Here is a 20,089-nt window from a genome sequence, read left to right as displayed (position 1 = left end):
CATCTCTAAACAGATGATATATGTTTATGTGTCTGTATGTATTCACCCCTAGCCCTGCCTCACTTAAATCCAATTCACCTGCAAGTCAAGACATCTCCCTCTTGGATGTCATTGGTCCTCTTTGAGAACAGAGGACAAACAACAACAATTCACCCCTCATCTTTCTCTTGAACTTCAGTCCTGCACTTTTAGATGCCTGTTGGATATTTTTAATTGAATGTCTTGTAGATATTTCAAACATAACATGGCCAGAACAGAACACATTAACTTTTCCCTAAACTAGGGGTGGGGAACCTGAGGCTTCAAGGCAACATGTGGACCTCTAGGTCCTCCAGTGCGGCCCCTTGACTGAATTGAAACTTCACAGAACATAATCACAAACATAGAACAAATCATTCTGTGAAGTTTGCAGTCAGTCAAAGGGCTGCACTTGAGGACCTAGAGGGCCACAGGCAGCCTCAAAGCCGCAGGTCCCCCCCCCTGCCCTAAACCCTCCCCTCTTCTGAACTTTCCTACTTTTGACAAAATCTTTACCATCCTTCTGGCTATCTATGTTTACAGCCTGTTCTTATCCTTTCCTCCTCACATCTCACCCCACGTGTCTAATCTGCCAGAACTTGTCATTTTTACCTCCATAGCAACTTTCACATCCATCCTTATTCCTCTACTTATATACTCACCAAACTAGTCTAGGTCATCCTCACTTCTCGCCTGAACTGCTCTAATGGCCTCGTAACTGGTCTCCCTGTCTCAACTTTCTCCCTTCTTAAATTTATCCTCCACATAGCTGCCAAAGTGATTTTCTCAAGTGCAGGTCTGACTATGTCATTCTCCTGCTCAATAAATTCCAGTGGCTTCCTATTACCTCTGAAATCAAGCTCCTCTGTTAAGCTTTTAAAGTCTTTCATGATCTGACCCCCAATTTACCTTTGCAACCTTATTATACATTACTTCCTCCCCACCCCCCAACTCTCTGAGCTCCAGTAAAACTGGTCTACTTACTCTTCTTCTTCCAGCATGACACTCTATCTCCCACCTCCACACCTTTGTACTGGCTGTCTGCCATGCTTAGAATGTACCCTTATCTCACCTATGCCTCACAGAATTCCGTTTTTCCTTTAAAACTCTGTATGACACCTTCCACAGGAAACTTTTCCTTATTCCCAACAGCTCTTAGCACCATTCCTCCCAATTTACCTTTGGTTTATTTTGTACAGATTTTGTTGTTTATGAACATGCCATCATCCCTGGAAGAACACAAGATCCTTCAAGGCAGAAACAGTTTTATTTTGCCTTTATATCCTCAGGATTTAGCACAAGGCCTAACAAATGGTGCTTAACAAATACTGAGGAGGAAGAAAAAAGAAGAAAGATAAGGAGGGGAAAAAAAAGGAAGAAGGAAGAGAATGCTTAAGTAGATGTTTAACAGTAACAGAACCTAGAAAAGCTTGAAGTCAGGGTCAGGAAATCTCTGTGAATCATTTTCCACTGGCAATTTATTAAACACCTATTATATACTAAAAAATAAAGAATATTTAAGGACAATGAATTGGAAGGTAGAGGGGAAAATAATAAAAGAATAAAAACTAAATACAACTAAATAAAAACGAAAGTCCAAAGAAAAAATTTTTCCTTCTTGAGAGACACATAGAAAATTGTGCAAATGACAAGTCATATAAGCCAAATCTTTCTGTAACACACAAACAATATTAGATGAAGCTTTAGTCTGAGTAAGTGACCACCTAGCTACTTTCTGTTTTTCATGGGGAGAAAGGAGAAAATCACATCTATTGAAAGTTAGTCAAATTCTTGAAGCCCAACGTGAAACCTGGCAGGCTACTGTTAAAAAGAATGAACTGCTTGCATCATATGGGACATACCTAACAAAGCTAGTTAGGAAATAAAATTCTCTAGGCACAATAAACATTTATGCCATGAATATAAAATTCTTGAAGACAAACTTTGAAATTCTTATTCAAAACTTGACTTTCCTTTAATTGACAGCTGTATTCCTGATGTCCTGGGAGCCCGCCAAATTGGAACTTGGCATACACAAAAATTACATTTTGACCTAATAGCATTTAGGAAAGCAAAATAAAGCTTTAGTGGGGTTGTTTTTTTTTTGTCCCTTCTCAGAAATGTTTGGAGTAACAATCTGTCTAGAGATGATTCAGAAAAACTAACCAAGTTTGCAAAGAGATTAAATGAGTTTAGATAATTTGCATGCAAGATAATGGTCCACAAAAATTCCATTCCTTAACCCAGTTCCAGAAGGATTATGGTCTCAGGCACTGTGGCTTGTCACATGCCTACTACACCCACCTCTCACCACTAGGGAAATCTGAAGATTTAATGCTAGGAGACACTTTGAAATTCCTTCAGTCCAACCCCCTTATTTAACAGATCAGAAAATTAACCCAGGAGAACTGATTTGTCCAAAGTCACACAAGTAGCCAGTGATGTGGGATTTGACGCTAGGTCATGGCGGCACAGTAGATAGAGGGCCTGGAGTCAGGAAGACTCATTTTTCCTGAGTTCAAAACTGGCCTCAGACACTTATTAGCTGTATGACCTTGGACAAATCACTTAACTGTTTGCCTCAGTTTCCTCATTTGTAAAATGAGCTGGAGAGGGAAATGGCAAACTTCTTCAGTATTTTTACCAAGAAAACCCCAAATGGGGTCAAAAAGAGTTGGGCATGACTGAAAATGACTGAGCAGCAACATTCTAACTCCAAATCCACATTTCTTATCACTTCTACCACTATCTTGAAAGAGGTGTGAGAAGCCAGGAAATAACTGCTCCATATTCATAGCAAAAGGATGGCCTGCAAAGTACACAACCTAGATATCTTACTATTCTCTAGCTCTCAATATTCAGGGGTAACAGGGGTAGCACCGAATCTCTGAATCTAAGAAGTGGAAATGACCTCAGAGATCATCATTTTGCTGAGTGGGAAAATTATAGACCTGTTCCTGTTTTCATACTGTTTGGGGCCTAAGTATGTTTTTTTTTTTTAATATTTTAAAATAAAATTTTTGTTCCATTTAATTTAAAAAAAACTATTCTTAACTCCTGGGTTATTCAAAGGGGTGCAAAAAAAACCAAACCAAACAAAAAACCAGGTAGCAAGAATCTCTTCTAAAGGACTGAATACAAATGGTTCCCCTTGCCTCTACTCAATGACCATGATCTACTTCTAGTCAGTGTTACTTGATAGGAAGTTTCACCCTATATCAAACCTAAATACATCTTCACTGAAACATTCATCTGTTATTCCTAGTTCCTCTCTGCAGAGCCAAGTAGAAAAAAAGTAGAAAGAATGCTAGATTTGAAGTCACAGGGCCTGGGTTCAAATCATACTATTTGCTATCTGTGGTGACCTTGGACAAGTAATTTGTCCTTCTGGACCCATTTCATTATTTGTAAAAATAAGTGGGAGGGGTGTTAAACTAGGTAACTTTCAAATTTTCTTTTAGTTCTAAATCTATGATCCTAAATTTAATTCCTCTTCTAGGCGACAGATCTTCAAATATCTAAGTGCAGCTATTATATAAAGTCCACCTCCAAGTATATTCTCTCAGCTAAACACACTCAGTTGCTTCACCCTGATTGTCATCCTCTGGATATGAATTAGTTTGCCAATATCATTCTTAAAATGTAGCATCAAGAACCAACTAGGATACTCCAGATGTGGTCTGATCAGGGCAGAGTATGGCAGGGTCATCACCTCAGTGGTCCTGGATATTTTGTCTTTCTCTAAGTAGCTTAATATCATATTTTTTTTTGTTTTGGTTGCCATATTACACTGTTGACTTGCATTGTAGTTCACTGAAATCCCTACATCTTACTCAGATGAATTGCCATCTAGACATTGCCATCTTGTACTTGTAAAGCTGGCTTTTTGAACCCAAGGAAAAGATTTTACATTTATATCCCTTTTAATTTAATTATATTATATTCAGCCCAGTGTTCTAGCCTATTAAGTTTTTTCTGAATCCATGACTCTGTAATCCACAATGTTAACTACCTCTACCCCATTTTGCCATCTACAAATTAGACAACCTTATTCTCACTTGCCGTTTACGTCTATATATCCAAGTCATGGAGAAAGGTATTAAACATAGGACCAAACAAAGATCTCTGGGTCACTCCACTAAAGGTTTTCTTCTTCATTGCCAATAAGTCGTTTACAACTCTTTTTTTATCCAGCCACCAAATCAATTCCAAATCCACCTAGCTATGCCACCCCCTAGCTCATAGCTCTCCATCTTTGTTGTAAGAATGGATGAGAGGCTCTATCAAATGCTACAAAAAATCTAGGTAAATTATATCCCTAATCTAGTGGTCTAGGAATCTTGTCACAAGGAGGTTAACTAAGAAGTTGCACAAGCCATCAATCTTCCTGAGCCTTAGTTTCCTCACCTGTAAAACAAAAGGTCTGAACTAAGATGGCCTCTAAGACCCATTCCAGCTCCACTATCATTTCTTCCTTTTCTAGATGCTCATTAACCATTCCTTTAAGAGAAATATGTCACCCTTCAGAGTGAAGCTCACTGGGCCATGGTTTAAAGATTCCATACTTGCCTTTTCTTTTGAAAATCAATACAGTATTTGCCTTACTACAATCCTGTACCACCTACTCCTGCAGTAACTATCCTCTCAAAGATCACTGATGGTAATAGTGAATCTTCCTGTGCTGAAAGGATTAAAAAGATGTCACATGCACAGTTAATCATTCATCCATTCAACATCTATGAATCACCTATGTGCAGAATGCTGTGAGGGGCCCTAGAGAAGATACAGAGATAAATAATACTTAGTCAATTCTTTCTGCAATGAGTGACCTAAAGGGAGAGACAAAAATAAATATGATACAAAGCAGAACATGATCGGCACATAAAAGAGGCACAATGTACCATGAGTTCTGAGGAGAGAGTGACCATTTCTGTGGCATTCAAACTGGGATGAAAGCAGGTAATTTAGAAATAGGTAACAATATCGACAAAGTCAAGGAGAAAGGAAAGTATGAAATGGGGTCAAGAGAGTCCAGCCTGATTATACAGAGGATGTGAAGGGAAGCACAGTGAAATAAGATGGAAAGATATATAGAAGTAATATTGTGGAGGTACCTTAAACCAGGGTAAAGTAGAAACCACAGAAGATTTTTGAAGGGAGTATGTGTGACATTTTCAGGTGACATAACGAATACAGTGCTGGGCCTAGAGTCAGGATGACCTGCATTCGAACCCAGCTTCAGACACTTACTTAGGTGACTCTGGGAAAATCCCTTAACTCTGTTTGCCTCAGTTTCCTCATCTGTCAAATGAGCTGGAAAAGGAAATGGAAAGCTACTACAGTATCTTTGCCAAGAAAACTCCAAATGGGATCAGGGAGAGTCAGATGTTAGTGAAACAACTGAACAAACAGCAACAAGAAATAACATTTTCAGATTTTTCAGTCTTGAAAAATAATGTGGAAGTCATCTGTTGAGCAAACAGATGTCTGTAGTAAAGACAGACTGGAAGGGAAACAAGATGTAAAAAAAACTTTTGCAAAAAGAATCTTAGAACACTAGAGTTTGAAGGGGCCTCAGAAGGCATCTAGTACAACTCCCCCATATGATGAAGGTCTGAATCAGGTTGGTGTGTGTGGAAATGAGAAGATGAGGACAGAAGTGAAAGACACTCTTAAATCTTTTTGAAACATGCAATTTTAGACATTGACCTAAGTTGTGATGAACCATAACAGTTTTAATATATTTTCTGCCATGTTTTTTTTTTAAACGTGTCCTGCAGGATAGGGGTATCTAGAATGTGTAGTGGATCTTATCTGATTTAAGAAAAGTCCTTCAAGGGATAATTTTAGAGAAACATGGGAAGACTTTTATGAACTGATGCAAAGTAATCCTGGCAGAACCAGGAGAACAATTTGTATAATGGCAGTAACATTGTAAAGACAAATACCTCTGAAAGACTTAGGGACTCTGATCAGCACCATGATTCTAGAGGACTCTCCATGTAGGGGTGGAGAGGTGATGGACTCAGAGTGCAGAATGAGACATATTAGATAAGGCTAATGTAGGAATCTGTTTTGCTTGGCTGGATATGTTTGTGAGAGGTATTTTGTTTTTCTTCCTTTCTCAATGGGGGTAAGGTAGGGAAGGGAAGTGAGTTTGAGAGAAGGTATGTGGTTGTTTGGAAATAAAACAATATTTCATTTTTAAAAATTTCTTCAAGTCAAACTAGAAGACAAATGTCATAGGACTGACTATAGGTATGAGAAGTTTCATGTAAAGCAAATAAGTATAAAATTATAAAACAGAAAAGACTGGGGCTGCAGGCCTCAGTGAGGCTTGAGTAACTTTCTGGGAATTCTAGCTCTTTTTTAGAAGCGGTTATTTGCCTTTGGTCCCAAGGCTTCCACTTTTACTCACAGCTATCTTCATTAATCACTAAGTCCCTAGCTCAAGGCACCAGGCCATATGGACTTTCTTTGGACTCTAAGCCAGTCTGAACCCCCAGGGTTTAGCTCCTATCATATTTGTACCCTGATCACTTATCACTTCCATCTTCTGCTTCCACCACCAACATTTGATACCTCGTTCCTATTCACTTTGGAGGACCATAGTTTAGAGAACATCTACTTCAACTCAAGCTACTCCCTCCCCCCCCCTTTTTTTTTTTTTTTTACAATTAAGGAAACTGAGATTGAAAGAGGTTAAATTACAACTAATTAGTTGCAGGACTATGACTTGAACCCAGGATCCCAAATCCAGTGTTCTTTCCACCAAGCTCTACTGCTACATTTAAATCCAACAAACATTTATTGAGTGCTTACTATGTGCAAGGCAGCATAGCATAGTGGGTACAGAGCTGGGTTCACATCCTGCCTCTGATACATATCAGTTGTATGACCTTAAGTCATTTAATCTCTTGGTGCCCCCAGGAAATTCTCTAAGTCTGTAAATTGCAGAGCCAGTACTGATCTGCTTTGGTAGAGGGAATTTCCTCACTGGGAGTTCCCTATAACAACGGAAATTGTGCAAGGCCTTGAGGCTACCAGGCATGGGTTTCAACATAACAGTATATAATTAGGAAAACAAACATACACAATTACTTTCTACTTAGATAATATTTTTAGATGAGACGACATTTTCCCATCTCCAAAAATAAACAAAAATAGCCTCTGCTCTCAAGAAGTTGACATTCTACAGAAGGGATATACCAAATGTATGCACCTCCACGTATTATGTGCATTTTCTAAGATTTATTTAAAAGGGGAAAGAGAACATACAAATTCAGGTAAGGTAATTATAAATAAAAACAAAATTAATTCATCTTGGATGATGAGGTACTGAAATTTTCTAAGCTGTTCTCTAGTGGTTTTAGTGTGCCCCATCAGGAGTCTCTCTCTAATCTTGGGTGTATCAGTATTGCTGTGCTTGTGCTTCATCCTGGAAGAGGACCACGACATCAGAGAGGCGATGCCATGACTGAGGCAGGGCTGTGCAAAGTCGCCAGCCTCACTTTCCTCTCCGGAGCCATCTGGGGCCAGTGGCCAGATATTCATCAAGACAATAAGACATGACCAGGATGCAATGGGAGACCCTGGCCATTTTAAGCTAAGGTCTTTACCTAGAGAGTACCTGGAAGCTATTTAGCATGTGTCAGGGGCAGGACTAGAATCCAGGTCTTCCTGACTCTGAAACCAGTTCTTGATCTAATATATTACACTCATTTCTCACTTTGCTAATATTGCTATGTAATAACTAAGCTAAACTAGGTTAGGATAATGATTTCTACTTATTGAAGGAAAATGAAAATAACATTCTCCTAAAGCAATAATTCCCAAACCTTTGGTAGTTCAGAGGTCCTCTACCTTAAAATTCCTTCTTACTCTGTGGTAAATATCTATTTTTTAAGTAAAGGGAGTTAAAATTAATTTTAATCTCAAGATGCTTGGGAGCAATTAATAATAACACCTGAGACAGCTGAAGATTCTCTAATAATCATAAAGCCAGCGCTGGAAATCACTATTGGACAAACCGTCCCATTCTTGTACACATATACACACATATGCATGTATTCATGTAGCTGATCTATTCACGCTGACTCTAAGAAGTAAACAAATATAACATTTACTTTGGTAATGGGGAAATATCTTCTCATCCAAAAAGTTTCTTTAAGTGATCAGGTACATTGCCTGTGTTCTCTTTACTATGACATTTATGATTATAAGGAATAAATACAACTGACGTGCTTATGACAAATGTGATGGGATAGGACAAAACGTAGAGGACAGTATCAACAAGTAGGGAGCTAAAACAGCAAGGATTCAGAATCCCAAAGATGGCCCTGAAATTAAGACTGAGTGGCTACACAGTATTGTATGTGACATTTGGTAATGAATTTTGGGAGGGACCTCAAAGGAGCAGTAGCCAAGCCTTCAAGAGTGCCGTCTGGTTTCCATGTGATTCCCAGAGAGATTATTTGGACTTTGTTTGAGACTCCATTGTGTAAACATTTATCTCCAAATGGATGACATCTGAGCTCGTTATGATAAGGGCGGTTGCAGTTTGGCAAAGTGCTCCAATCCTTTCCAAGAGACCTTTGCCAGCTTTGGGGGGTTCTGTTGCATTGACCTAATGGCTTGTTTTGCCTGTTGGAGCTTTCTATTTTTGTAATAGTTCTTGTCCAGATTGAGCTCAAGTTCCAGCATTGTGAGGGCCAAGGAGAAAAATCCACCCTGGCATTTTCTTTCTGATTGTTGAATTACAGCCAAGATAAGGAGAACTAGTAACGTGCACCATGTAAAGCACAGGAGGATAATACATGAACATTAAAAACAGTCATGAACTCTAAGTACCTGAGGTTTGCTGAGAACATCTCATATGTGTAAGAAAAAAATACTAAAATCTGATCAATGTAAGAAGGTATAACATACACTGTAATTAATCACCATCTCAAGAGCCCTTGCCCACAGTTCTGTTAAGTTTGTACTGGATGGTCAGGAAGAATTAAGTCTCTTTAAAGGTTATTATAGGATCACAGGTATAGAGCTAGAAGGGATCTTAGAAGCTGAGTCCAATTCCCTCATTTTACAAATGGGGAAACTAAGGTACAGAGAAATTAAATGATTGATCAAGATCATCTATGTAGTAAGTAGCAGACCCATGATATGAATTAAAATCCCGCATATTTTCTGCTGAACTATGTTGCCTTCTTTCTAACAGGACATCAGTAGTTCCTATGGTCTGCAGACCCTTGCAAGGGATGTGGAATAATTGCCAAGGGTCCAGAAATTCATTTATATATCAAGGATTGATCTTTAATAACCTCTGCTAAAATAGTGAATGTGATTTAGTATAATATAAGCAAACTTTTTCTGCAGATTGAATGTCTCAATATTTGTAATTACTATTTTTAAAAATTTTGTATTGATCTCTTTCTTTTCCTTCCTTCCCTCCCTCCCTCTCTCCCTCCTTCTCTTCCTCCCTTCCTTCCATTTTCTTTCTCTCATTCTCTGTCCCTCTCCCTCTTTCAGGGATGAAGGTGGGTAGAGAATCAGACCTATGATTTCATCTGTGTAGATGACTCATGATGCAAAAAACTCTTTCCACCAGTGCAGATCAGAATATATACTTATAGTCTTAGAGAGTTGTCTGAGGTACTGAGAAGTTAAGTAACTTACCCATGGTCACATAGCTGGCATGTGTCAGAGGCAATGCTCAAACTTCCGTCATATTGATCCCAAGACTAGCCCTCTCTCCACTAATCCACACTACCTTTTAGATGTTGTTTTGATAAAGTATAAATTCACTTAAAACCTTGATTGATTTCATAGGGGCTTTTTGTCAGCATGTGTTTTTTCAATAACAGATCCAAACAGTATATCATGTTTGGAGTCTGTGAAAATTTTTAAAGTTAAGAATGGGTCCTCATTCTATACAATATAGTATTATTCTCCATATTATTTTTGAGTCATTTCAGTTGTGTCTGATTCTACATGACCGAATTTAGAGTTTTCTTGGCAGAGATGCTGGAGTGGTTTGTCATTTCCTTCTCCAGATCATTTTACAAATGAGAAAATTAAGGCAAACAGGATTAAGTGACTTGCCCAGGATCACACAGCTATTTGAATCAAGAAGATGAGTTTGTCTGACTCCAGGCCTGACTCTATCCACTGTGTCACCTAGCTGCCCATTGTTCTCTATGGAATATAGAAAAGATACTATAAATATAACCTTACAGCACTTAATCATTTATTTTCATTCATTCATTCATTCATTCATAGCCTCTGGAAGTCTACTATCCCGTTTATAACACCTGATGCTCATCATGATCCCAAGTTATCAAGAAAATGCTTAACATATTCAGAGTTCATTGTTTAAGAAGATACCTAGGAGAGTTTCTAAATAAGAAAAATTGGAAAAGCTGTGCAATTTAAAGAGATTTTTTAGGTTTCTGGGAAATGTCATTTATATTGACCAGCTCATTTCCCAAATCTATCAGGTAAAAAGTATGCTTTAGCAAGGCAAAAATAGAACTCCAGACTTTTCTATTGGGACACATAAGTTAAATGCTTTAGATAAGGAAGCAAAATCCTGTGCTTTCTGAATACCCTTTACATGCTGTGTGCAATCCCGTCCTGTTAGGATATGCAAAATGAATCAGATCACAATGTTCACACTCATAAGGGACTGGTATTTTATAGAGACATAAACGTTAAAGCCAGGATCATGGAGGTCACCTAGCACAGTCCTTTTGCTGATAGACCTCCTGACACATATGCTCAGGATAGTTGTCATGATTTGATCATCTTAATTAATATCTCTTTCCCTCCCTCATTTAATAAAGCACATAGGCTTTGATGAAGTCATTTTTTTTTACCACATGTGATGACACATTTGTTGTATGTTGATGTTTTTGAAATAGAAAGTGCCAACATACATTTTTTTCCCCATGTGACTATGAACAGATTAGAAAAGGACTAGATACCAGCTTCCATGAAGAATTGAGTTCAGAACAAACATAGGCCATTGGTGGGGAAGAGCATGATCCAAAAGGGGACACTGGTTGGAAAACAGTTTTGTAGTGTATATTATTTGCTGTAAGAAGGTGACGATTTAAAACACACAAACATACACATTCTCCAGCCTTCCTTCTTTGATTTCTCTTTGTCACTTCCTAAGGTTAGAGACAGGTATGTGTGCAATGATCAACATTCATGTTTACCTCTGACAAACAAATCATGCTAATTTTTTTCTACTAGCAGGCTGTACCTATTGGGAGGGGTGTGGAGAAGAGTACGAATTGATTTATTTTTCAGTTCAGGATTTTCACAAATGCATTTAAAGTGAGCTGTCACTTGAATAGTGCTTACTTAAATAGTGTTTCATTTCATTCTTGTTTCTATTACAATTTCTATGGCACAAAAACTCACATTTAAAACTGATAGCCACCAACCAACTGAAAAAGTTAGAATGTTTAGAAGTTTTAGTTTCCTTTTATAGCAGAAATGGTTTCCTTTTACAGCTATTCATTTAAAGTATAATGTCTTTTATTTTTTCTCCTCAAAACTATATTTTATGATGAGACTTCTGTTTTCCTAGGTTTCCTTCTCTGTTAGTTTATCTTGTTAAGTTCTTCTGTTGAACAAAACAATACTGCATGTACATATACCGAAAAGCAAGCAATCTTTTGCTTCTTATTTTCTCCCCCTTTTCTTCCTGTTTTTCCCTTCCTCTGTCTCAACTCTCATTTGTTGTTTAGAGGCAGTGAGGTGGAGTAGTGGATAGAGTACTGGGCCTGGAGTCAGAAAGATTTATCTTCTTGAGTACAAATCTGGTCTCAGACACTTACTAGCCGTGTGACCCTGGGCAAGTCACTTCATCCTGTTTGCCTCAGTTTCCTCATCTGCCAAATGAACTGGAGAAGAAAACGGCAAATCACTCTAGGATCTTTGCCAAGATAACCCCAAATTGAGCCCCATGGAGTTGGACCTGCTGAAATGACTGAACAGCAACAAATGTCAATAGTTCAATGTAAAGTTTTACTGAATCCCTCTAGGAATCAGAATCACCACATTGCTCCCTCCTCTTGTGGCCCCCTTCTCCCCAGGGTCTCCTTACCCCCTCCGTAAACATTGGTTTGGGGCATGGAAAATATTTCTCCTTGACAGGTTTACTGTTTAACATATATCTATTTAAAAGAGTTCTGCTTTGATGGGCACACCTTCTCTGGTCTCTCTCCAAGAATTCCAGCTCCATATGGACTGGAGGTCATATTAAATTTGTAATGAATTTCCCATTCTGGACTACATTTCTACAAAGATTCTCCCTAGTCCCTGAAAAATAGACTGTGGAATAAGAGGATGACAATAATGACTCAGGTATGGGCTGAGAACCAGGTATCTATGTCAGAGAAAGAGGTCACACATCAGAGGTTACCATCAAAACTTACAAGTTGAAAAGGTTTCTTCTCTTGAAGTGGCCTAAAAACTCACGTATTCTATTTTGCACTTTCTTTTGGCTCATGAATATTCCTCATAATCAGTTTGGGTCTTTACATAATTGTAAATCATAGTATATACAAGCATGAAAATTAACTTTTTATCACACTTTGTAGAATGGAATTTAGAAAAAAAAAGTGCCAGGAATGACTATTTTATAGAAGGCAAAAAAGACAGTACTGATCCTACTGGGGGAAAAAAATGATAATATTAGCAAGAAGGATAGAATCACTCTCTACACAGATGTAGTCAGTTAGTCAGTCAATAAGCTTTTATTGAGCACCTACTATGTGCCAGTCACCTTGTTAAGCACCGAGGATACAAAGAAATACAAAAGACAGCCTCTACCCTCAAGGAGCTGCCCTATATCAATGCCCAGACTCCAGATTTTTCTGTCTGGCTGAATAAATCCACTATGCTGCAAGCCAGCCATCTGTCGGTCATTCCTTTTATAAGATGGAGTAAGTTTTGAAGCTGCTTTCTTGTCCAGAGGGTTTGCAGCGGTAAAGACAAACAGGGTTTCCCATATACATTTTCTTTTCTTAGAAGGAAAGTTCCCTTTTATAGAGTGCAGAGAGTTGATTGTATCCCTTGATTCAGGTTTCCTTTCCTGCTGTTCTGCTTCTGACACTTGAACCCTTTGCTCCTATTTACCACAAACCAGCTCAAGTTGACTTTTCCTTTCCTCACCAATTGCTTCCTGCCTTCTGGTGAGGGCTGCTGAAAATGGCTCATCAATAAATAAACAAACATCCAAACTGCACAGGCAACATATAGCTTATTAATACTGAGAGCAGTAGCCTTTTTTCCCAGAACACTTCTTACCCGACTTTTGTGAGGCCTCTCTAGGATTTGAGAATTGAAGATCTGGAGAACCAGCAGAACCCCTCGTAGATCGTAGTGAGTCACTCCTGGAGGCTGCATGCTTCAGAAAGAACCAGTTGGGGAAAGAAACCATTTGTATACTGTGAATAAAAAACCTTGAGAAGGTTATTTTCATTTAACTAAGATAGCCCTTAACTTTGGTGGTACTGGCAAAGCCAATGGGCTTCACTTTATTAAATGTCCCAACCCCGTATTGGAATGAAGTGGGGTCATACTTGGGGCTACTGGTGACTGAAATCAGTCACCTGTGTCTTGTTAACATAATTTCTTCTTCCTTCTTTCTTTCCTCCCTTTCTCCATCCTTTCTTTTCCTCCCTTCTTCTCTTCCTTCCTCCCTTCTTTCCTTCCTCTTTCTTCTTTCTTCATCTCCTTCTCTCTCTCTTTCTTTTTCTTCCCCTGAACCTGTATACCCTCATACTATCCCAAGTTCATTCTAGACCATAATCTTTAAAAAACAGCTACATGCTTATTTTCTCTTACACTCCATTTGTATCTATAAGCAAGGAAAAGGGGGAGAGCCCCACTGACCTATAGGAAGGTATTAATCTACTTAACATTTCTAAGTACATCATCCAAAGGATTTTGTTTTTTTAATCTTACATATGCTCAGCAGAGTTACTGGCAAAAACTGTACATTTTCTTCATTTCATCCTTTCAACATCAAATACTGAGCAGCCAAAATTGGATCAGACTTCAAAGCTGGCTCTGTGCTCCAAGTCACAGAGCGACTCCCCCATTTCACATATTGAATTCGAGCAGGATATCAAAGTGCTACCAGAGAACCTCGGGTCCTCACTCAGAAAGAGGCTCTAACATCTGTAGAAAGTGAAGTGCGCAGACAAATCACCTCGGGGAGCAGCTCGCATTTATTCTCAGCAGCAAATTTCCAGCCTTTTGATTCTTCTGTTCACTGTACCTCCCTGTCTTTCCACTGAACTAGAGTTCTTTAGCAAGCTGGCTTTTTTGTCTCAAAGACTTCAAAACCTCACTAACAGTTTCATGTGGGGATGGCTGGACTGAGGCATCTTTCAGACCAGTCTCTGAAATGAGCTTACCCTGATGTGGGGTAACCAAACTTGCAGTTACCTTGTTTATTTGCTGGTGGAGAACATCACACTCCTCAGGAGAACTCTGGGCAAGCTGTTGCCTAAAAATAACAGTTAAATTTTTTTCTTTTAATGAAAGAAGCTTGAAATTGATTCTTTTCCCTCCCTCACCAAAAATTCATCAGAGAACACAGTTTTATTAAGTTCACATGTTGCTTTGTCCTTTCCCTTCTCTCCCCACCCCTATCCCCTGATCAAAAGGATATGATCAGTTTCAATTAGGCACATCCGAATAACAGTTCTTAAATATTACAATACAGTTACAGCCAGCTTTGGGATTCCAACAACAGAAAAAAAACCAACTGCAGTGTTTACTACCATGAGATGAGAACAAAGCCAGTGAGCACGTCTGCCTGGTGAGATCACCCCACACAGAACTGAGAGAGCTGGAAGCAACTTTAAAGTCCAGTTAGTCTAACTATCTTCCTGTTGTTCAGTCATTTTAGTAGTACCCAACTCTTCATGACCCCACTGGGGGGGTTTTCTTGGCAAAGATAATGGAGTGGTTTGCTTTTTCCTTGTCCAGCTCATTTTGCAGATGAGAAAACTAAGGCAAGTAGGGTTAAGGGACTTGTTCAGGATCACACAGATCGTGTCTGAATCCTAATTTGAACAGTCTTCTTGACTCCAGGCCTGGCGCTCTACTCACTGTACCACTGAGCTGCCCATAATCTAATCATATAATTTTGTAAATGAGGAAACTACAGAGGTAAAGGGATCCACTTACTATCCTACACCTACGTAGATCAGTTAGAATTTGAGAGTAGGGACACTTTCATTTTTCTCTTCCTATTCTCAGGATCTAACATAGTGTCTGGCACCTAGTAGGGACTTTAAAAATGTTTGTTGGATGAATTCCACTTTAATTTCCTGAGCTTTAAAATGGGGAAAATAACACATATAGCACATACTTCATAGGGTCATTGTGAGGATCAAATGAGAGGTCTGTAAGACAATTTATAATAATTTTATCTAGCATTGCTATGGCAATTTGAGATGTGCAAAGTGCTTTATAAATATTATCTCATTCAATCCTCACAACAACCCTAGAAGATCCATTGTACACCATTTCATCCCTTTAGACTTTCCTCATTTTCCTCATCTATTTAATGACCAGATTGGACTAGATGCTCTCTGAGGTCTCTTCCAATTCTAAGATTCTATGGCTCAGTCATCTATGATCTTCATTTAAATTGAAATACACAAAAAAGCATTGAATATCATGTAAATAGTGCTGGACTTGGAGTCAGAAGACTTGAATTTGGGGCTTGTCATTCACTTGCTGTTGTAACCCTTTAACCTTTCTGAGGCTCAGTTTCCTTATCTACATCTGCACAATAGGGATAATGATATGTTATAGTTTTATAGGGTAGTTGAGAAGATCAAATGTATTAATGTCTGAAAACCTCTTTGTATGTGTAAAACTTGAAGTTGATTATTTTGAGTATCGGAGATATTATTGCCTTTCTAGTCTTCTGCCCAACTTTGTGATCCAGGAACACTCGGCTCCTTGTGGTTCCCCACACAAGATGCTCCATCTCCTGATTTCTAAGCATTTTGACTGGCTCTCCCCATGCCTGAAATTCTCTCTCTTCTCATCTCCATCTCCTGATTTCCTTCAAGTCCCACCTAATATCTCACCTTCTGTAAAAATTTTTCCTGATCCTCCTTAATGCCAGTGCCTTTCCTCTGTTCACTTTATCCTGTGTACAGTTGTCTACATGTTGTCTCTTGTTTATTTATTTAGTGGGGCTTTTTTGTCTCTTCCATTAGACTATGAACTCCTTCAGAACAGGAATCAGTTCGTTGCCTTTCTTTGTATCCCCAGCACTTATCATGGGGCCTAGCACACAGCAGGTGCTTAATAAATGCTTGTTGTCCTGACTTGATAGTACCCTGGGGGTCCATCTGATTGTGGAAGCATATAAGCAATACACTTGTGTTTGATGATGTATCAGTGCCTTTCAAGGAATACCAGAATACTGCAGTATATCTGGGTCAACCTTCAAATTGTGGTCTAGCAGATATATCCTTCTTGTGAATCCTGGACTGTGGGGGCACCAAGACCTTTCTCTGTAGCCCTTAAAGTTCAAGACCAATTATAAGAATCATAGGCTTGACAGTAGGAAGGTCTGCTCTAGTCCCAAGATAGCCCTATGGATACATAGGGCCATCGGAAAGACAGGTTGATTCTGGCCCCTCCAGGAGTCCTGAAAGGATTTAGAGGCAAACCAGAGAAGCTAGTTTTGTCCAGGAACTATACTCTTATCTTCCTTTCCCAACCCCGCCTCCCCACCTTTACCCTACTCAGTTTGAACATTTGAAAAGTCCTCTAACTGACATAGGCTCATAGGGACCGAATGGACAGATGACAACCCTTATGCTCTCCCACTGGGAAATGTCACTTCAGTTTCCTCTCCTCCACACTCAAACCCTTAGGAATAATCCATCCTGCCAAATTTTGTTTTGCCTTAAACAGTGATCACACAAGTCAATTCTCTTCCAAAGTTGAAGTGAATCTTAATTCCCTGCCAGTGACTTCACCAGGCATACTGATGTCTGTTTCATGGTAGGGAGAAATGAGGGGAAGTTGTAAGGGAAAGATAATCATTGGTTTTTTTTGAATAAGAATGCAACAGCATCATTGAGCCTTAAGTCTGAAAATAAGGTTCCCTTCAGCTACTCCCATGTTCCCAGAAATCCCAGGATTTCCAGTTATCATGAATGCCTGTGGATACCCATGGGCAGTTGTGAGTCTGTGATTGCATCATTGGGTTATATTAAAGGTTTGTCCTAAATGATAAAATGAGGAATCTACAGCTAAACTTCAAATCAAGTTACCCACAAGCCTTAGTCATTTAATAGTCTTTTGTTTGTTTTAGAGAATGGTGTCTTTTCAGAAATGATAATTTTTGGCTCACAACTGTTGAGAATGCTTCACTCACCACATGCTCAGAAATTCAACGAAACAACACCACACACACACACACACACACACACACACACACACACACACACACACACACACACACACACACACACACACCCCTTATTCTTTCTATTGAAATATCTACCCCACTGTTATTTTGTTATGGGGAAGAGAGGGATCCTGAGGAGAAGAAGAGGTTGAGAACGTCTTAGGAGCTTTCTCCTTTTTGTCTCCAGGGGTGAGGGGGACTATACCGAAGACAGGCAAAGTTTATCGGCTTTACTATGGAGTCAAGCTGGTTCTTAGCTTTAAAAGGAATCAGCTTTGTCAATTCACCTAGGGGGTAATCAGGCTCCAGGAAAGTGATTCACAGGGCTTTATTTAAAAACCAGAAGGCCAGGGTAGTAAGCTCTCCTTTTAAAATCACCATTGTGCAGATGACTCCCAACTTTCACAGGATCATAGATTTTGAGCTTGAAGAGACCTTAGGGGCCATTTGATCCAACCCCCTCATTTTACACATGAGGAAACTGAGTCAAAGAGAAGTGAAGTGACTTACCCATAGTCACACAGATAATAAGTAACAGGAGTGGTATATGAATCCTGGTCTTTTGGCTCTAAAACCAGTGTTGTTTTCCACCACCACAACTCTAAGTTATCCCTTATGCTCCAGTTATAAATTTCTTTTATATGTAATTTCTTTTATTTTCAATTTATGGAATAAAATAAGTACGTCCATAACATAGGATAACAAAAGCTGCCTGCTGGGGGTATCTCCATCTTGGTATAATAAAGGCATCTCAAAAGCAGTAGTGCAAAAATGAATTCATCTTTCCCCCACTCCTGCTCCTCTCCCTCAGTTTTTTTATTTCTGTCTTCTCTGTTTAGTTATCAGTCTTCTCAGGTCTTGGAGTCATCTTTCACTCTTTTCTGTCTTTTGCTCTGTCCCATCCCAAACCAATCAGTGGCCATGTCCTTTTGATTATATCTTCACAGAATCATAGAATCTCTATAAGTGGACTGGAAGGGTTGGAAGGAATTTCAAAGAATTTCCAGTCCAATCAACACTTGCACCAGATACTGGACACATGGTCACTCTGTCTTTCTTTGAAAGCTACATGTATGGTGAAGGGGAAACCTGCTCTAGGAGAAGAAGCCCATTTCACTCCTAGACAATTCTGTTAGGAAGTTTTTCCTTTTTCTATCAAGCCTAAATTTGCTTCTTTGCAACTTTTTACCCATTGCTCCCAGTTCTTCCCCCTGAAACTCAAACAGAACAATTAGAGTCCTTCCTCTGTGTGGTTGCCCTTCGAGTTTTAAAGAGAGCTATCCTATTCTCCCAGCGCTTGACTTCTCTGGGCTAACTGTTCTTTTCATCGATCTTCATAAAGAATGAACTTAAGACATATCACTATCCTCACTGTGTTATTCCCCACTGTGTACTATCCAACTTATTAATACTTCCTAAAATGTGAAACCATAAACTCGATAAAAAACACCAGATATGGTCTGACCAGTCTAGAGTACAGCAAAATGTCGCCTCCCTTGTCTTTGTTGCTTAGGGAGACATTGGGATACAGTGGAAAGGGCACTGGCTTTGAAGTCAGAGGACTTGGGTGTGAATTCCACCTTGGCCACTCAGATAAGTCACTTAACTTCTCCAGGCCTGTTTCCTCATCTGGAAAATGAGAAGGTTGCACAAGATAATTTCTGAGGTCCTTTCTTGTTCTAGATCTAAACCTAATACTTCTTTTAAAGTAACCTAAGATCACATCAGCATATTCTGCTACCATATTACACTTAATTTATATTGAGCTTAAAGTCAACTATAAAACTCCAAGAAAAATTTTTAGATGAAGTGTTAACCACAACTCTTCCATCTTGTACTTGTGAACTTGAATTTTGGAACTCAAGTATAAGACTTTAAATTTAACCCCACTAAATTTTATCTTATTAGATGTGGCCCAGTGATTTTTTTTTCTTTTAACTAACTTTGAACTATTTTTTCTAACTCTGTGTTACGGGTAAATTGGATAAGTATCACATCTATGCCTTTAATGAAGTCACTGATAAAAATGTTAAAACAGGATAGGGTCAAATAGAGATCTCTGGGCTGCTCCTCTAGACATCTCTTTCCAAGTGGACATCAAACCACTGAAGACCATTCTTTAGGCCAAGTCATTCAACTGTATGTTAACCTTTCTAAGTATATGAACACTTCTACTGTAATGATTGTCATTTCTCCATCTTTCCTACAAAGACAACATCTAGCCACCTCAACAAGCATTTGTAAATGTCTTACTATGTAAAACACAATGTTAAATACTGAGGATACAGTGACAAAACACCCTAATCTTTGTCAAAAGCTTTGCTAAAATATAGGTAAACAGTATCTATAGCATTCCCCTGATCAACCTGTATAGTGACTCAGTTAAAATAGGAAATGAGGCTTGCCTCACGTAACCCATTCTTGTTGGCCCTTTGTGATCACTCTCTTCTCTCAGATGTTCCCTAGCCATTCATTAAGAAAAACCTTCATAGTATTTCTTGCATCTGTGCTCCCCTTTCCATTCCCATTGTAATCAATGGAGTCCAGGCTATCAACACTTTTTTTTCTGGACTAGTATAATAGTTTTTTAACTGGTCTTTCTGTTTC

The 20,089-nt window shown here is 38.9% G+C and overlaps 1 protein-coding gene across 1 annotated transcript in view; it reads right to left on the bottom strand.

The window, feature by feature from the left end:
- MYO3B (myosin IIIB) overlaps positions 1–20,089 on the bottom strand; it is a 630,862-nt gene that overhangs the window by 170,034 nt on the left and 440,739 nt on the right. Inside the window, exons 30-31 of the mRNA XM_072615711.1 lie at positions 14,485–14,545; positions 13,339–13,438 (exon numbers count right to left, since the gene is read on the bottom strand). Coding sequence (XP_072471812.1) covers positions 13,339–13,438; positions 14,485–14,545 — 161 coding nt within the window. The remainder of the gene's footprint in view (positions 1–13,338; positions 13,439–14,484; positions 14,546–20,089) is intronic.

The sequence above is a fragment of the Notamacropus eugenii genome, chromosome 5 (genome assembly GCF_028372415.1).
Source record: "Notamacropus eugenii isolate mMacEug1 chromosome 5, mMacEug1.pri_v2, whole genome shotgun sequence".
NCBI lineage: Eukaryota > Metazoa > Chordata > Mammalia > Diprotodontia > Macropodidae > Notamacropus > Notamacropus eugenii.
This window is presented reverse-complemented; position numbering and strand designations above follow the sequence as displayed.